General features: G+C 46.7%; 1 protein-coding gene across 2 annotated transcripts in view; it reads left to right on the plus strand.

Annotated features, from left to right (window-relative positions):
• Smarcb1 (SWI/SNF related, matrix associated, actin dependent regulator of chromatin, subfamily b, member 1) overlaps positions 1–17,864 on the plus strand; it is a 37,251-nt gene that overhangs the window by 18,702 nt on the left and 685 nt on the right. For both annotated transcript variants that reach the window (XM_004636310.3, XM_004636311.3), the window contains exons 6-8: positions 3,002–3,168; positions 11,142–11,332; positions 17,716–17,847. In XM_004636310.3, coding sequence (XP_004636367.1) covers positions 3,002–3,168; positions 11,142–11,332; positions 17,716–17,847 — 490 coding nt within the window. The remainder of the gene's footprint in view (positions 1–3,001; positions 3,169–11,141; positions 11,333–17,715; positions 17,848–17,864) is intronic.

The raw sequence follows: 17,864 nt of genomic DNA on the forward strand, positions 1-17,864 counted from the left end.
TGTGTGTGTGTGTGTGTGTGTGACCAGTTCAGTCCACCAGGGGGCGGGGCTGGCTGGCATGTGGTGCTGGGGGATCGAACCGCGGTCCCTGTGCTTTGATAAGCTTGTTCTAGCTAGGTGCTTTAGACCACTGAGCCATCTCACCAGCCCTCAGCCTTCCTTTTCTTTTCTTTTTTCTTTTTCTTTTCTTTTTTTTTTTTGAAACAGTCTTGAGTTGCCTACACTGGGCTTGAATTTGTGGTCCTTCTGCCATCGTCTCTCAGAATACTGGGGTTACAGGTATGTGCTACCACCACAGCTAGGTAAAGCTTGTTTTGTTTAGTTTCATTTCATTTGAGGTAGGGTCTCACTGTGTAGCACAGGCTGACCTCAAATTTGAAGCAGTCGTTCTGCCTCAGCCTCCTGAATCCTGGGATTACGTAATGTGTAGCAACACACCTGGCTGGGTAAACTTGTTTTCTTTGTATTTTCCCAGCCTCTGTTGTTTTATTATTGCAATGGATCCTGGACTAATACAGTTGCCATTTATTATTATTCAGTAATAAAAGGACTATATAAGCATAAATCTAACAAAAATATATTTGACTTTTATGTCAAAACTAAAGTATTCAATGAAAGTAATTTTTAAAAATTGAAATGGACATCCCGTGTTCATTAATCAAAAGACTCAGGATTCATTTTGCACTAAACTGATATGCAAGTTTAATTTTATTCCTATGAATATCCTAGCAAGACCTTTATATAGACAAAATTATAAAATTTATAATGAAAGGCAAAGGAAACTAAAATAGTTAAATACATTTTCAGAATAGTGTAAGAAGTTATTCTACTGGTTGGGGAGATAGCTCGGTGGTCTAAGTGCCTGCCTGGCAAACACAAGAACCCAGGTTTGATCCCTGGTACCGCATGCTGTGCAGGCCCTGGAACTCCCGAGGGCTCCATGCCAGCCACTGAAACCAGGCTTGGTGGTGCATGACTGTAATCCTGGCACTGTGTAGGCTGAGACAAGAGGATCACTACAAGTCTGAGCCTCATAGTGAGACCCTGTACCAAATAAATAAAAATAAACTAAATCATTCTACCTACCCTTGAGGCTTACTACATAGTTCCAGTAAGCCTTGTGGCATGGGCAAAATGACAGACACATCTGTCAGTGGAACCGAATTGAAATTCCAGAGAAGTCTATATAAACAAGCCCTACTAGCCAGCTATGGTGGTGCACATCGGTATTCCCAGCATTCGAGAGGCTGAGGTAGGAGGATCGTTGCGAGTTAGAGACCAGCCTCGGATACAAAGTGAGCTCAAGGGCAGCCTGAACTGTATAGGCCTCAGGCCCTATCTCCAAAAGACAAATAAGCCCTACTGATTTTTAACAAAGGTTCAGTTGGATTTAATTCAGTAAAGGAAAGATAGCCCTTTAGACAAAGTGGTACTCAACTGAATAGGTGAAGACAAAGTAATGACCTAAACACCCTTGAAGGGTTATAAACTTAAACATAAAATACAAAACTTGTGGAGAAAAAAATAGATAATCTTGGTTATCTAAGGCTAAATAGACACCAATAACATATTCTATAAGAACTACTGAAAACTTGTCTCCATTAATACTTTGCACTACAAGACTTATTAGAAGGACAAAAGGACAAGGTTAAGAGTGTAAGAAAATATTTGGACATCATCTATCTGAAAAAGGATAGGAATCCATCATTTGAAATTCATCAGTAAAGTAAATTTCAATCAGGACATGTGCAAAAGACATGAAGAAATTTCACTAAAGAAAACAGGTGGCAGGGGCTGGTGAGATGGCTCAGTGCTCTAAAGCACCTACTTAGAACAAGCTAAGCTAAGCAAAAGCACAGGGACCACGGTTCAATCCCCAGCACCACATGCCAGCCAGCCCGCCCCCTGGTGGGCTGAGCTGGCCACACACCCACACACACACACACTAAATTAATTAATTAATTTTGAAAAAAAGAAAAGAAAACAGGTGGCAAACCCATTGGAAACATGTTCCAGCTTGTAAGCTGTTAGGGAAATGTAAATTAAAACTACGTGTCACTCCACAGCTATAAAAAGTAGAGACAACACCAAATTCTGGTGAGGTTGTGGAAGAGCTGGGTCACTCATAATGCACTGCTGGTGGAAAAGTAAATGGTTCAACTGCTCCGGAAAACAGTTTGGTAGTTTCAAAGACCAAAAGTGCAACAGCTGTATGACCCAGCAGTTGTTCTTTTGGGCATGTATCTCAGAGAAATGAAGACTTCTTTTTATACTAAAGCCTGCACACTGATGTTTATGGTAGCTTCTTCACTAGCCGGAGACTGGAAACCGCCTAGTTTCCATTGGGTGAATAGTTAAACAAAATGTGGTCCCTGAATATTGTGGAATGCTTGTCAATAAAAAGGAAGTAAGAGCTTGGATAAATCTCTGGAAAATTTTGCTCAGTGAGGAAGGGTAATTCCCCAAAGCTACCTAGTGTATGGTTCTGTTTGTATGATATTTGTGAAGTGATAAAATTATACAAATGGGAATTAGTTGTTGCCAGGTGTGTAGAAGGGGAAAGAGTGGGAGGAAAGTAAGTTAACTACAAAAGGACGTCAGTGATCCTGGTGGTGATGGAAATGTGCTGGATCTCTACTTTGCCAGGTTTCTGGTTGTGAGATGATACTTGGTTTTATAAGATGTTATCTACTGCTTAGCAAGCACAAGATCCCGAGTTTGGTCCCCAGTGCCACTAAAAAAAGACGTTTTCACTAGGAGAAATCCCAAGGTCATGGAAGAAGAGGTATTTACAAAATGAGGGCCAAAAGGAGGAATAACTGTCATGTGCCGCCTCCTGCACTCTCAGTTCCCAGAAGGGCCCTGATCAATTCTGCAGTCATCCACATCTGCATGTGGGAGGCTTGAGATGTGAGGAAAAGAGAGAACCAAGCCAGGCCTGAGCACGAGGAGATGACGCCTTGCAGTCTGTTGTGATGCTTTGCCTCTCTCCTGATTTCAGAGAAGCTGATGACTCCTGAGATGTTTTCAGAAATCCTCTGCGATGACTTGGATTTGAACCCACTGACCTTTGTACCAGCCATTGCCTCTGCCATCAGACAGCAGATTGAGTCCTATCCTACAGACAGCATCTTGGAGGATCAGTCTGACCAGCGTGTTATCATCAAAGTAAGTGGCTTCTGGCCTTGAGCTAGAGGGAAGTGTCTTGTGGAGAACTGAGGGCACATGGAGGCCTTGGCAGAAGCCTGTTGTTGGATCCTGTGCTGTGGATCAGGGCTTTTGGAAAAGCCTTGTCCGGGCAGCATCTGGCTCTGCCTGGAGGAAGGGAGGAGAGGTAGATCTCTAGGGTTAAGGTGGCACATCCTAGGGAGACTCAGGGATTGTTGCTGTAGTATGGCCAGGTGCTGAGCAAGGCCCAAGTAGTGCGGTGGAGGTAAAGGCGGCTTGGTGGGCAGAGCAGTGAAGCACCCAGTAGGGCAGGCAGCACCTCTGCAGTCTTCCAGTGGGCTGGGCCCATCCAGGAGTGTTTAGGACTGAATATTCTGTTACATGCATGTAACACATGTATTTGTCCAATCATCTATCAATGTGCACTGGAGTTTCTTCTGTTGTTTTTTTTTTTTTAAGCTGTTGTGAACAATACTGCTGTAAACATGGATGTGCCAATGTCTGTTCCTATTTTTAGTTCTCTGAGATATATTTCCACAAATAGAATTGGTGGATCCTACGGTCATTCTTTTTATTTTTTGGGTTTTTTTTTTAACCTTGTAGGTAACCACCAAACTTTTTCACAGCAGCACTGTATAAGATTTTAATCTTTTACCATATTCACCAAACTTGTTATTTGTCCTTTTTCCCTCCTCAGTACTGGAGATTGAATCTAGGGTCTTCACTCTGAGCCACATCGCCAGCCCTGTTTTTCATTTTTTGGTTTGATACTAGTCTCCCTAAATTGCTAAGTTGCCCAGGCTGGGCTAAAATTCGAGATTCTCGTGCCTCAGAGTGCGGAGATTATAGGCAAGGATTTGGCTCTTTTTTAAAAAAAAAATAATGGCCACTCTAGCTATGCATGGTGGCACAGGCCTGTAGTCACAGTATTTGGGCGGCTCAGGCAGGAAGGCTGCTGTGAGTTCAGCGCCAGCCTGGGCTATGTAAGTGAATTCAGGGCCAGCCAGTAATTAATTAAATGGCCATGTAAAGGGTATGAAGTAGGATCTCACTGTGATTTTTATTTGCATTGTCCTACTGAGTATGATCCTACCTTGTCTTATGCTTATTGGCTGCTATTCGTTTGTCTTTGGAGAAATGTCTATTCAGATCTTCAGCCTATTTTTGAATTGGGATTTTGGTTTTATTGTTGAGGTTTACAAATTTTGTTTGGGTATCAGTCATGTAATTTGGTAGTATATTCTCATTCTTTGAGTTTCAGTTTTGTTAGTGTTCCTTCTACTCAAAAGGTGTTTTCTTTTCGGTGCTAGGAGTGAACCTAGAGATTTATGCATGCTAGACCAGTGCTGTACGACTGAGCTGCAACCCCTGCCCCCAAAGTTTAATTTTGATGGCATCTAATGTTTCTTTTTCATGTGTAGCTTGTACTTTTGATGGCATCTTCAAGAAACATTTCCAAATCCAATGTCATGAAGATTTTTCCTTGTTTTTTGCCAAAAGTGTGTAGTATTAGATCCTAAGTGTACGTTTTTCATCTTGAGTTGTTTTGTTTATTTCAGTGCTGAGGACTGATCAGGGCTTTGCGCATGCTGGGCATGTGCAGTACCACTCCAGTACATCTGCAGTGCCTCTTCATCTGTTCTTTTTTTTTTTTTTTTTTCTTCATCTGTTCTGATTTAATTTTTGTATATGCTATTAGCTAAGAGTCCAGTTTCATTCTTTTGTGTATATATAAGTTTTCCCAGTATCATTTGTTGAAAATACTGTCCTTTTCCCGGAGAATGTTCTTGGCACACTTGTCAAACATTATTTGACCATATATGTGAGGGTTTATTTCTGGACTGTCTGTTCTCATCCATTGGTCTTACGTCTGTATCTCAGCAGCACATTGCTTTGATTATCGTAGCTTCACAGCAAATGTTGAAATTAGGAATTGTGAGTTTTCTGGTACCCATCTTTTTTAATATTGCTTTGGCTGTTCAGGGTCCCTTAAATGCTAAATGATTTTTTTTTGTTAGTACATGTGCAGTACATAATGATTACATTCATCATGAGGAATTATACATATATATATATATATATATATAATGACTTATTCTTTTTACATGTCTACTCTCTCTTCATATGAATTTATGTGTTTGTGTGTGTGTGTGTGTGTGTGTGTGTGTGTAGTGTTGAGACAGTGCTGGAATTACAAGTGTTAACCACTTCATTCAGCTAATACTTTTTTTTCTTTTTTCTAATGTTTTTAGATGAAATTATTTTCCTAATTTCCTTTACAGATTGTTTATTGTTAGTGTGTAAACTCAACTTGTGTTTGTGTGTTGATTTTATGTCCTTGCTATTTTGCTGAATGTATTCATTGGGGCTGGGGAGATGGCTCAGTAGAATAAGCGCTTCTTGGCAAGCGCGAAGGCCTGAGTTCAATCCCCGGTTCTGCCAAAAAAAAAAAAAAAAAAAATGTGTTCATTAATCTTTTTTGGTGAAATCTTTAAGGTTTTCCATAAACTAGATAATGTATATAAACAGAAATTACTTCTTTGATCTCAGTTGGATGTATTTTACTTACTTGGTTATTTGCCTCCGTACTTTGGCTAGAATAAAGTATGTCAAACAGAAGTGGTGAAAGCAGTTATCATAAGGCTAGAGATTTAGCTCAGTGCCACAAGCCTGGTGAGTTCAAGGTCCTGAGTTCGATTTCCAGTATAAAAAAAAGAGAGAGCAGTTATCTGAGAGAAAAATTTTCAGTTTTTTACCACTTATGTAAGATATTAGCTCAGCGTATGGCTTTTATTATATTGAGGTAGTTTTCTCCTGTTACCAGTTTATTGAGTGTTTTTATCATGAAAGAGTGTTGAGTTATGTTGTGATGTGAAATCTTTTTAATATACTACTGATTGCAATTTGGTAATATCTTATTGAGAATTTTTGAGTCAGTGTTCATAAGAGATACTAGTCTGATTTTCCTTTTCTTTGCGTGTGTGTGTTCATGTGTCTGTATTTTATTGAGAATTTAAAGCCTTGAGAATCTCTAAGCCTTGGGACTGAGCTATATTCCAGGGTAATCCGTCCTCCTTTTGTTGTTGTTTGAGACAGTCTCACTAAACCGCCCAAGCTGGGCTTAGTCTTGCCCTCTGCACTCTTTCTGCCTTAGCCTCCCACAAGGCTGGCCTTACAACAGGTGTAGGCCACCATAACCAGCTCTGACTTTCCTTTCTTGAAGGGTCCACCTTAGTATCAGGGTAGTGAGATGCAAAATGTTCTCCCCTCTTCAGTTTTTTAGAAGAGTTTGAGAAGAATTGGTGTTAGTTCTTTAAATGTTTGGTAGATTTCACCAGTGAAGCTACCACATAGATCTAGGACTTTCCTTAGGAGAATTTTTCTTTTTCTTTTTTTAGATGTATTTGGCTGTTACAAGGTCTCACTATGCAGTTCGGACTCTTGGTGCTCCTCCTATTTTCAGCCTCCCCAGTGCTGAGATTATGGGCCTGCGCCACTACACGCAGACTCTGGCCCTCTCAGCCTGCCCTGGAGGCGGGCTGGCATGGCATGTACCTGGGATGGAGCTGCTGTGCTTGTTAAGCTTGCCTAAGAAGGTGCTTTAGTCCACTGAGCTATCTCGCTGGCCCCTCTTTTTTGTTGTTGTTGTTGTTGTTTTGTTGAGACAGGGTCTCGCTATGTAGTTGAGACTGTAGTCCCTCCTGCTTCAGCTTCTCGAGTACTAGGATTACAGATGTATGCCATCATGCCAGGCTTTTTTGATGTCTTATTCAGTCATTTCCTTATTCATTAATACTTTGCTTTTGAGAGAAATATAAATTCGTTTACTTTAGATTATTTTAGTTTCACATTATGGCCAGCCATATAGGCAGGGGCATAATTTAGAAGGAAAGGGACATGGTGAGAGAGAAATGGGGGTGTTGGACTGGCCAATAGCTCAGTGGATTAAATCACCTGCAAGCAGGTGCAGGGGCTGGGGTTCACTCCCCAGGCCTGCTGTGGTGGCCCCTGGGGTGCACTGAGATGGCAATTGAGACTGGATGTGGTGACACATGCCTGTAATCCCAGCTCTTGGGAGGTTGTAAACAGTCAGATCACTAGTAGTGAGACCCTAAACACCCTGTGGACCCTTCCCTAAAATAAAAAAAAAAAAAAATAGGGGTGTTGGGGCTACAGTGTATGTTGCTTTGCCTGTGTCTCCAAGTGCAGCCTGCTGGCTGCAGAGAAAAGCACTGGAGATCTCTGCTCTGTGCCACATCTTTGTCAAAACCCTTGGTGATTTTGACAGGATCAGCCTGTAGGATCAGCCCTCCTCAACCACATGGCTCTAGATGGTTGGGTCAGTCCTGTGTAGGGTTCTCCATATCCTGCTCACTTCCCTGACGAAGTGACTTCGTGTTATCTTGACAAGACTCAGGAGTCTGCCTTACATAAAGTTGTCCAGTAGCTGCAAACCCTCCAGGGCCACCACCACCTGGTCTCCTGAGTGGAGGCTTTCTAATTGACCTTCTGATTGCCTATAATCCCCACCTGGGAGGTGGGGTGGGCTGTAAGCTGTTGTGAAAGGTCCCTAGGCTAGGGTCTAGGGACTGACTGCATGCCCTGGGGTGGAGTGGATACAGCCTGCCTAAGCAAGCCTGCGCTGCATAGGATGGTGGTGCTGTGTTCATCAGGCCAGGGCCCTTGTGAGCAGCATGACCCATTGCAGGTTAACAACTGAAGGTTCTCTCCTTGTCTAGAACTCAGAAGAAGAGTTGGGTATGTGTGTAAGAACATTCTTCATTGCCTTGTTCTGGGATACAGAGGATAGAGGAGAGGAATCTTTGTAGCAGTGCCCCACCCAGTGTCTTTTTCAGATATTCTTGGCAGTATCAGCACCAAAGACCAGGGCTGACCATTGCTACCAGGATACCTGGCCAGGGTTAGCTCCATTCGCTTCCAGGGGATTTGGAGTGGATAGCAGGAGCCAGACCTGCCTCATGCCTACTTGGGAGGCCTCCTGGCCCAGCTTATGATGGTCCAGTTGCTTCTCACACTCTACCGGTGGCAGTGTCCTTTCTGCCCAGCACCCTGTGTGGAAGCCAGGGCCTTCTAGGCCTTCTCAGACCCTCCATGTCGGCCTCTGTATTGCTGTGTCTGCATGTAGGAGCACCTGCCCTAGGGAGTCACAGGCCTGCTCTCTGATTTCATCCTATTTCTTCCCAGAAGGCCATCTTTCTTGGGAGGATTTCCTAGCCCTTTTTTTTTGTTGTTTGTTTGTTTGTTTGTTTTTTTAAAATGGAATAAAGTTTGTTTTTTGTTTTTTGTTTTTTTTTTTTTTTTTTTTTGTTCCTCGAATGCCTTCAGGGCACTTTTGGCCAGCTGGAGAGGTGTGAGGTTCGAACTCCAGCAACCTGAGGCTGACAGCTTTGTGGAAGCAGCCACTTAAAGGCCTGAGCTAGGGCCAGGCCCCCAAAATGAAGTGTTTTTTTTTTTTTTTTTTTTGCGCCGAATGCCTTCAAGGCATGACTGGCTGTCTTGTGTTGTGGGGATCGAACCACAGCAACCTGAGCCTGACTGCTTTGTTGAAGCAGCCACTTAAAGAACTGAGCTAAGGGGCAGGCCCCCTCCTAGCCCTTGACTGTAGAGGCTGACTGGGCTTCTAACCCTTCTTTCACTCCCCCTTTTTGTTAGTCTTCTGTTTATGATACATAACAAATCCAATCATAGGGGAAGTAGTACATACCACACTGGACCCTTTTTACTTCCCCTCCCTTCCGTCCCCTCCCCCCATCTCCAGATCCCCTCTTCCCATCTTCATATAATCTGTTTGCTTTTACTTTGCTCCTTCCTCATGTCCCTCACAGTCTCACACTTAACGCTGACACACTGTGTGTTCACTCATCTCACTTGTACAGTGTCTCTCTCTCTGATCTACAAGGGTGATGTTTTGAGAGCTTGTGTCCCCTGTGCCTCTCCCTGGGAGTCTACACTTTTGAATAAGTGAATTTACTAGTGACCAGAGGGCAGGTGGGCAGCATAGTTCTCAAAGCAGGGCAGGCGATCTGGTGGGTGTAGACAGTGCACACCAGGGTCTGGCTGGGTCCTCCCTGCTGTGTTTCCAGCAGTCAGCTGCTGCTGCACATTTCTCGGCGGCCCAATGTTCATGTGGTTTAACTCTGTACTTGCTTCCTAGTGAGAAGAGGCAACTCTAGTTGTATCCCAGAAATCTCCACTGGTTGTGGGTATGGGGGAAGGGGAGAGGCACAAAGGCCTGCGGGGCTCATGGATGGGCTGCAGCTCACACCGCCTTGCCCTGGCCATGTGGAGGATACTGCAGCTCCCACTTTAGCTTCCTTCCTCTGCTTGCCAGTGGTGTCGCAGGATTTATTCATTTTCAGAATAAGTGCCCTGGAACCCACGCTGGGCTTCCTGGTTCTCAGGAGATGATGGAAATGGAAAACTAGTCGGTGGATGACTAAAATGAGCTCAGCAAGTCCTAAGTGCTATGTAGAAACAGGAAAGTGTACAGAGAGACAGGAGGGGGGTGAAGAACTTCTGAGCCAGCTTTTTAATTGAGGTTGGAGTACTAAGAAGAGGCTGATTCTAGCCGAGCAAGCATGGTGGTGCACCCCTGAAATCCCAACACTTTGAGAGGCTGAGCAGGAAGACCAGGAAGATGGCAAGTTCAGGCCCAGCTGGAGAACTTGGCAAGACCCCATCTCAAGATACAAATATTGATTAGTTATTAATTAATTAAATGGCTGGAGGAGTAGCTCTGCAAAGACAGTGGGTAGGGGGTTCTCTCTTTTTCTTCCTCTCTTTTTCTTCCCAAAAATGAGGTAAAAGTTTCCAGGTGGGCTTAGCCAGAGCTGGCTCTTAAAACAGCTCACCACACCTCTGCCCACTCTGATTCATGTCATGAAAACCAAGGGTGAGCCAGAGATGCAGGCCTGTAATTCCAGGTCCTTGCGAGGCTGAGGCAAGATGATCACAAATTTGAGGACAAACTAGATATCTTAGCAAGATCCTGTCTGAAAATAAAAATTTAAGGACAGGATGTATCTCAGTGTTAGAGTGCTTGCCTAATGTGTGAGACCCAGGGTCCAATCCCTAATGCCTCCTTCCAAAAAAACAAGGGACAGTAGTGAATGAGCAGGTTTACTGGGACTTGCTTACCCAGCAGAACAGTGAACAGCTGTGACGGAGGTCCCAACCTGCAGTGCCTTGGGGTGGCATAGTGGTGAGGGAGCAAGCCGGACCCCAAGGGTCCACACTTTATCATCCAGGGATGCCCAGTTTCAGAACAGGCATAACTAATCCAAGGCTGAGTTGCTAGAGCAGGCAAAGGTAGGAGCTTCTGGGGTACAGGCTGTCTCTCTCTGGACCTGGATGTTGTCCACTTGTGAAAACTCCCCAGCTGCCAGTCTAGGACCTGGGCTCCTTTGGCTGTATGTCACCTGCCAGGAGGGATCTGCTAGAGGGTGTGGGAACAGCCTGTCAGTGCTTCTGCGCCTCCTTGGGTTGCCTGCCGCCCAGGGCTGGGTGTACAGGTACCAGTGAACACACTTGGCATGATGGCTTGGCCTGGAGGGCCAAGCTCTGTAAAGCAAAGAGGATTGCTTAAGGCAGGTTCTGGGACATGAGCCGAACCCTGCCCGGCCAACATAGTCATCTAAAAGTTGACTTAGGAGTGAGGGCAGAAAAGAGGGTGCCATGAAACATGGAGAGTGAGGGTAATGGGAATAGAGGTGAGGTACAGTCCCTATAGAGCCACTTTAGGGCTTGCTCTGTGGCAGCTAGCTGGCTGTGAGCCAGAGCCCCTCACAGCAGGGGTCTGTGAGGTCCACTCTGATTTGCAGTTGCAGAACTCGACGGACAAGGGCCAGCCCTCGTTCCTTGCTTGTGGCTGTGGGCCATCCTCACATCCTGATGACCTTGTGGGCTGAGGATGGTCCTGCCTGCTCTCACGTGTGGCCTGGTTCTCGCTGCAGCTGAACATCCATGTGGGAAACATCTCCCTGGTGGACCAGTTTGAGTGGGACATGTCGGAGAAGGAGAACTCACCAGAGAAGTTTGCCCTGAAGCTGTGCTCAGAGCTGGGGCTGGGCGGGGAATTTGTCACCACCATCGCATACAGCATCCGGGGACAACTGAGCTGGCATCAGAAGACCTATGCCTTTAGGTAGGTGGTGCGTGTGTCTGCCTTCCTCATTCCTCTACCAAACCACTCACTTTAGGGAAAAGACTTCTCACTCTGATGGCTTGCAAGCTTTTTTTTTTTTTTTGAGACAGGGTCTCGATAAGTAGGTCAATCTGGCCTCAAACTCACTGTGATCCTCCTGCCTCAACCTCCCAAGTCTGTGATTACAGGCAGTGTTTTGACTTTCTGGAGCTTCACAGTGACCTGGCCATGGTGCAGGTCACTGTTCTCCTGCCTCGTGTCTCAGCAGGGCTTCTTATCACAGCCAGGACTGGAGCTAAAGAGGTGGTGGACTGGGAGCAGTTAATGGCCTGCCCAGGAAAGACTCAGTATTCTGTTAGTGTGAGCCTGGGGTCTTTACCTCACGGTCCCCAGGTCCCAAGTGCTCCTAAGGCCCCTCAGGCCCTCTCCCCCTCCATCTTCCACATAGCAACCCCCACCCCATCCCAAGGTGCTTAGTCTCCTCTCTGCACAATCCTGCCTGGACTGTTCCTCCCGTTGGGGCCACCACTTCACCCTGGCTCTGTCCTCTCTTAAAGGCCCTCCCCAGCTTATGAGTAACAAGGAGCCCCTGTCAGCTCTTTTGTTCCAGATGTCTCTGATTTTGTTTTTTCAGAGGACATCTGGTGAGTGTGTATGAGCGTGGACCATAGTGGTGCTGTGGAAGAGGAGGAGACAGGTCGTCCTGATCCCTCCTGCAACAGCAGGCTGGCTGCGCTTCAGTTCTGCTCCCACGTTCACTCTCCCCAAAAGAGGAACCCTCCAGGGCAGTGGCCTCTGTACTAGGGGAGTCTGAAATGAGAGTCAGCTTGTCCACATCCTCAGGCCCGCAGGAAGGGGAAGCCCAATCGTTTCTGACCCTGCCTTCTGAGCACCTTTTCTGTTAGGATGGCATGGCAGATTGAGGGCACTGCCAAGTATCTGTTGGATCACAACAGGGTGTTAGGAGCATGTCCTTCAGACTGTCATCATCCACATTTTTGGGTGGGAGGACAGCCTGAAATGCTACAGGAAGACAAAGGCATGACAATTCATGGAGCTTGTTAGTAGGTTTGTGTCTCAGCTTGTTTTCCCAGACAGCCCACGAGGCAGCTTCCCTACAGCTTCCCATAAATCTGAGCAAGGGAGAAGGAATGAGGCATACCCACAGGGAACAAGTCCCTAGGCCTGGGAAACAGCTGAGCCCCTTGGCCCGAGCAGCTGCTGTGCTGAGAGAGCATGTCAGTCACCTGCTAGGACTCCCCCGGTAGCCCTGTGGGCCAGTGGTTGTGCCTCCCAGACCTGGCGTTCAGCCCTGGCCTCTGCATTCCTGGTGGAGCCCTGCCTGTGAATACAGTTGTGAGGTCCACTTATTCTGCACAGAGTCAAACCTCACAGCCCAAGAGCCACCCTAGAGTGGCCTCTCTCCTCCGAGTTGACTTGCATCCTCTGGGGCGGTGAGGTTTTGCAGGTCCTTAGCAATGACATCAACACTGGGAACCTCTACCCCAAATACCCATTGAGTTGGAAACCTCTTTCTAGACTCACAGATGTAGGCCTCTTGCTTCCAGGAGCCAGACATTGAGGTGTTAACTTCTACCGGGTGTGTGGCAGCCACCAAGGCCATGGCCAGAACTCTGGAGTTAATGCTTCAGGGTCTCAAGACGGGGCCTCTTGGCATCCTTTCCCATGATCCTTCCACTTGGTCACCAGTGTGCAGCAGTGTCCCTCCTCCTTGAACTCCAGGTGACCAGACCCATCAGTCTCAGCTCCTTGCTCAGCTCTTAGCTATCTGTAGTTCTCAGAGTGGTAGTGGCAGGTCAGGACTCAGACAAATCCCTCCTATATCTTGGTGACTACGTACTATATTCTAGACCTGTCATACTGTCATTTCTAGTGCTGTATGTGTAGGTTTCAAATCCTTGGGATTAAAGAGAGTGCCACCCTGATAGAGGCCTGGGCAAACGCACATCCCTTCCACTGTGGTCTGCCTGGGGGTCTGGTAGGTATGTTAAGCACCTCTTTAGGCATCAGGGAGGACTGCTTCTGTCTTCCAGGCCTGACAGGAAGGACATTCCATGTGTCATATCCTACCTGGGATGCTTCCCACAGTTGAGGCCTGGCTAGGACAGGATGAGGATTTTTGGGTTGGGGATTGGCACCTTCTAATAGTCATAGTCTATCTCAAATGTATCAATAGAATTAATTTTGAAAAAACATAAAAATAAAAATCATAGTCTAGGGAAATGGAACTGTGATGAGAGACCAGGGTCCTGCTAACTGGTCGCTCTTTCCTGGGAGTCTGTTGTCTTGCTGTGCACTTGGGGCCCTGCCTTCATGTCATTACTGAAGCTTTTGTTTGTTTTCATAGTAACCTTATTGAGATTATAGTTCACATACCATATGACTCACCCATTTAAAGTGCACAAGCAAATGATTTTTAATACATGTTCAGAAGCTGTGTGACTATCTCCAGGATCAATGTTAAAACACCCCCTGAAAGGAAGACCCACCCCTCCTTAGCAGTTGCGCTCCTCACCCACAAATCTCCTGGCTCTAGGCAAACACTGCTTTCTGTCAGTATTTATCAGTTCTGGTCCCATAAAATGAATAGAGTCTTATGCAGTGTGGTCTTTTATGACTGGCTAAGTTCTTTCTTTTTTTTTTTTTTAAATTTATGTGTGTGTGTGTGTGTGTGTGTGTGTGTGTGTGGCCAGCTCAGCCCACCAGGGGGCGGGGCTGGCTGGCATGTGGTGCTGGGGGATTGAACCGCAGTCCCTGTGCTTTGCTAAGCTTATTCTAAGTAGGTGCTTTAGACCACTGAGCCATCTCACCAGCCTGACTGGCTAAGTTCTTAACGTAATGTTTTCAGTGATCACTCATGTTGTAGAACATAAAACCTCATTTGTTTTCATGGCTACATGGTATTTCATTGTGTGGATATACCGCATTTTATTCATCGATTCATCAGTTGATTGACTTTTGAGTCCTTTCTGCTTTTTAGCTGTTTGTAATTTTTTTGTTTAGCTGTTTTTACTTCTCTAGGATTTATTCTGGGGCTGGGGAGATAGCTCAGAAGAATAAGCGCTTGCCTGGCAATCTGAGTTCAATCCCCAGTTCGGGGGGTGGGGGGAAGGGGGGGGATTTATACCTACAATTGGAGTAGAACTGCTAGATCGTGTGGTAACTTTAGTGCTGTGAAGGTTTGCCAGACTGTTGTCCGAAGTGGCTGGCTGCATTTTATATTCATCCAGCAGTGGCAAGGTTCTAGTTTCTCTTAAGTCCCATCCAACACTTCTTATTATCTATCTCTTTGATTGCAGTCATCCTAATAGATAATTGTAATTTGGAGTTGTATTTTCCTAATACTGATGATGAGGGCTTTTTGTTTTGCTTTTCTTCTTGGTAGTACTGGTGATTAATCTTGGGGCTTTGTGCATCCCTGGCACATGCCTCACCACTGGTCCCCAGCCCATGTTTTCTTTTGTGACAGTGTTTCTCTAACTTGTTAGGATGACCTTGAACTCTCAGTCCTTTTGCCTCAGTTCCTTAAAGAGCTGGGATGGGAGCCGGCCAAATAGCTCAGCAGATTAAAGTGCCTGTGAGCAGGGGCAGGGGCCAGGGGCCAGGGCGGGGGGTTCAATCCCTGGGCCTGCTGTGCCGGCCCTGCCCCTCCTGCACACAGAGACAGCAACTGAGACTGGGCCCATGGTGGTGCACACCTGTAATCCCAGCTTTTGGAAGGCTGTAAACAGGCGGATCACTACGAGTCTGATCTAGTAGTGAGAACCTGAACACCCTGTAGATCCTTCCCTAAAATACAAAAAAAGAAAAAAAAGCTGGAATGACAGGAGTGTGCCTTCGCACTGGCACCATTTCACTTTCTACAGTGTCCTTTGTAGCACAGAGGTTTTATTTTAGTTTAGTCCAGTTTATTTTTTAATTTATTGCCGTTACTTTTAGTGTCAGGTCTGATAAATCATCGCTTAATCCAAGCTCTTGTTGTCTCAGTATTATGTTGAAAAATTATACTTTCTCCAACGAGTGGATGAGGCTTTCTTGTGGAAAATGGGTTGCTCCTAGAGGCCTGGGAGGTGTTGACTGCAGATACAAGGGTGATGTAGAATAGCCTTGGGGAGGCCATTATTAGAGTGGGGCTAATAATGCTTTTCAACTTGCCTGTTATGTGATGTCATAAAAATAAGATCACATTGAAAACAAATCTGAAGCTACTACACAGACATCAGTCCCACTGTCATATCAGGCAGGACCCTCCTGTCAGGGTATCTTGACATTTTAGGATGGTAGGAGTGCCTGGGGTCTCTGATAGCCTCCAAGCCCATGAGCCACAGTTCTCTCAGAGTGGAAGCACACTGGTCTCCATGGCTACCAGACTTCTTGGACTCAGGTCAGTGCCTGTCTACATGTCCTCCCAGACCTGAGGCAGGCACAGGCTAGTGTTGGTTCCTGGCCTGTCCTTACATAGTTGGCTTAAGCAGTTCTTATTTTAGAACAAACCCACTGGAGTGGAATCTTCCCAGAGTCAAAGGGAGGTAAACAAAGGGGCCTCCAGGCCTGCTTGCTGGCTCCTGTTTAAACTCAGAGGAAAACATGTTTTGCTTCCCTCCACGTGGGCTTGGGGTCTGTGGCTGGGCCCTTCCTGGATTGCCAAACCAAGCTGCTGAGGAAGAGTCATCCCTAAGGGACCATGGGGGTGGGAGCTGCCCGCTCCTTGGCCTCTGAGTCACCAGCATAGGTTTGGGCTTCGCGGCCTCCTGGCTTGTGGGAGTGGATGTGGTGGTCTGAGGCTCAGCAGCAGGAGGTCAGGCCTGCTCCATCAGGAAGCCAGGGAGCACTGGTCTTCGGTGTCAGCTGTACCCTGCACCCCAACCTTGGTCAGGGCTCAGGACCCCGAGACCTGAAGGCTGAAGAGAACATGTTCAGTCTGACTTAGATGCCATGCGGGGCATGTGCGGTGCAGTGAGTAAGGCTCTGTTGTCTAACCTAGGACATTTCTCTTGCACCAGCCAGTCCCATAATCCGAGGGAGGCTGTGTAAAAGGTTTATGGCTCCTAGCAAGCTTCTTCAATACATGGGCTTTGGCTCCCATGATACTAATCTAGCATGTGGGGGCCCTGGGTTTGATCTTGTGTCACAAAAACATTAATTGTTTTAAAAAATGAACAATTCTCTAAGAACACCTGATGGCAATAAATAATCCCAGGAAACCCAGCCTGAGATGTAACCTCTTTTACCCCATGTACCTCTCTTGAGACCTTGTCTGCCCCCTCAGCACTGAGGTGCTACAAGGTGGCAGGCAGCATATGGCACATTCTGATAGAGCCAGGAGGCTGTCTGGGGACTAAGTCCTAGGAGACAAGAAGCCTGCCTAGCTGGAGGAGAAAAGGACCATGGAAGGCTAGAGTGGTAACAGTGGGACAGAAGGATAGGATCATGGTTAGGGTGCTGGACTGAGGCTTTCTGTCAGGCCCCGAGTTTAGTGCATCATATGGGAACCTCATTAGCTTTCTGTCGCAGAAGAAAATCATGACCCAGAGAGGTCTGGGCCACACCCCACCCAGCATTCCTGGGTGCATCCCCTGTGCCCTCCTAGCCTTTGTCCATGCTGGCTCACTCCCACTGCTCTTTCCATGTGGCCACAGGTCTAGGATGGCTCCTTGGAGTAGACATGGGCGGTCTGAAGGACTGCAGTAGGGCATCTTTTTCTGTCTACATACCAGCTGTCTGATCCAGGGCAAATAGGCCAACTTCTGTGGGGTTCAGTGGGGACCCCATGAAGTAGCCTGAGGGTCATCGAGATCTGTAGGACAGATTCCAGTCTTTCCCTCCCTTGATGCTATCTCCTCTTTTTTTTTTTTTTTTTTTTTTTGTGGAATCGGGGATTGAACTTAGGCCCTTGCACTTGCCAGGCAAGCACTTATTCCACTGAGCCATCTCCCCAACCCCCATGATGCTATCTCAATCAGTAGGTCTTGGTAGGTCCCTGCTCTGGACACTGACTAGGGCAGAGAGGCCTCTGCCTCCTGGCTATGCTGCAGTGACAGTAGCCTGGTCCAGCAACTGTTCTGTCAGGGAAACTACCTCATAACCAGTGCCGACCCCCATCTACCCTACCTCCCAGACAGGCAGCAAACAAAAGGCTTGTTGAGTTGCTTTGAAGGGAGGCCATGGGGTCCTGAGCAGCACTGAGGGGGGTGGGTCCTGATCTCTGGCAGCTCCCTTGAGACTCAGGTGACAGGAACATCCCCAGCTGCCCCTGGCCCTTTCCACCATGCCCTGCCCATCTGCTAGGTGGGGGTTCTGGGGACTTCACATCTGCTGCTCTGTGGACTGGCCATTGTTCTCTCCCTGCCTCCTTTCCCCAGTGAGAACCCCCTGCCCACAGTGGAGATTGCCATCCGGAACACCGGCGACGCTGACCAGTGGTGCCCACTGCTGGAGACCCTAACCGATGCTGAGATGGAGAAGAAGATACGAGACCAGGACAGAAATACAAGGTACCCTGTCCTGTGTC

The sequence above is a fragment of the Octodon degus genome, unplaced genomic scaffold (assembly GCF_000260255.1).
Source record: "Octodon degus isolate 3935 unplaced genomic scaffold, OctDeg1.0 scaffold00079, whole genome shotgun sequence".
Lineage (NCBI taxonomy): Eukaryota > Metazoa > Chordata > Mammalia > Rodentia > Octodontidae > Octodon > Octodon degus.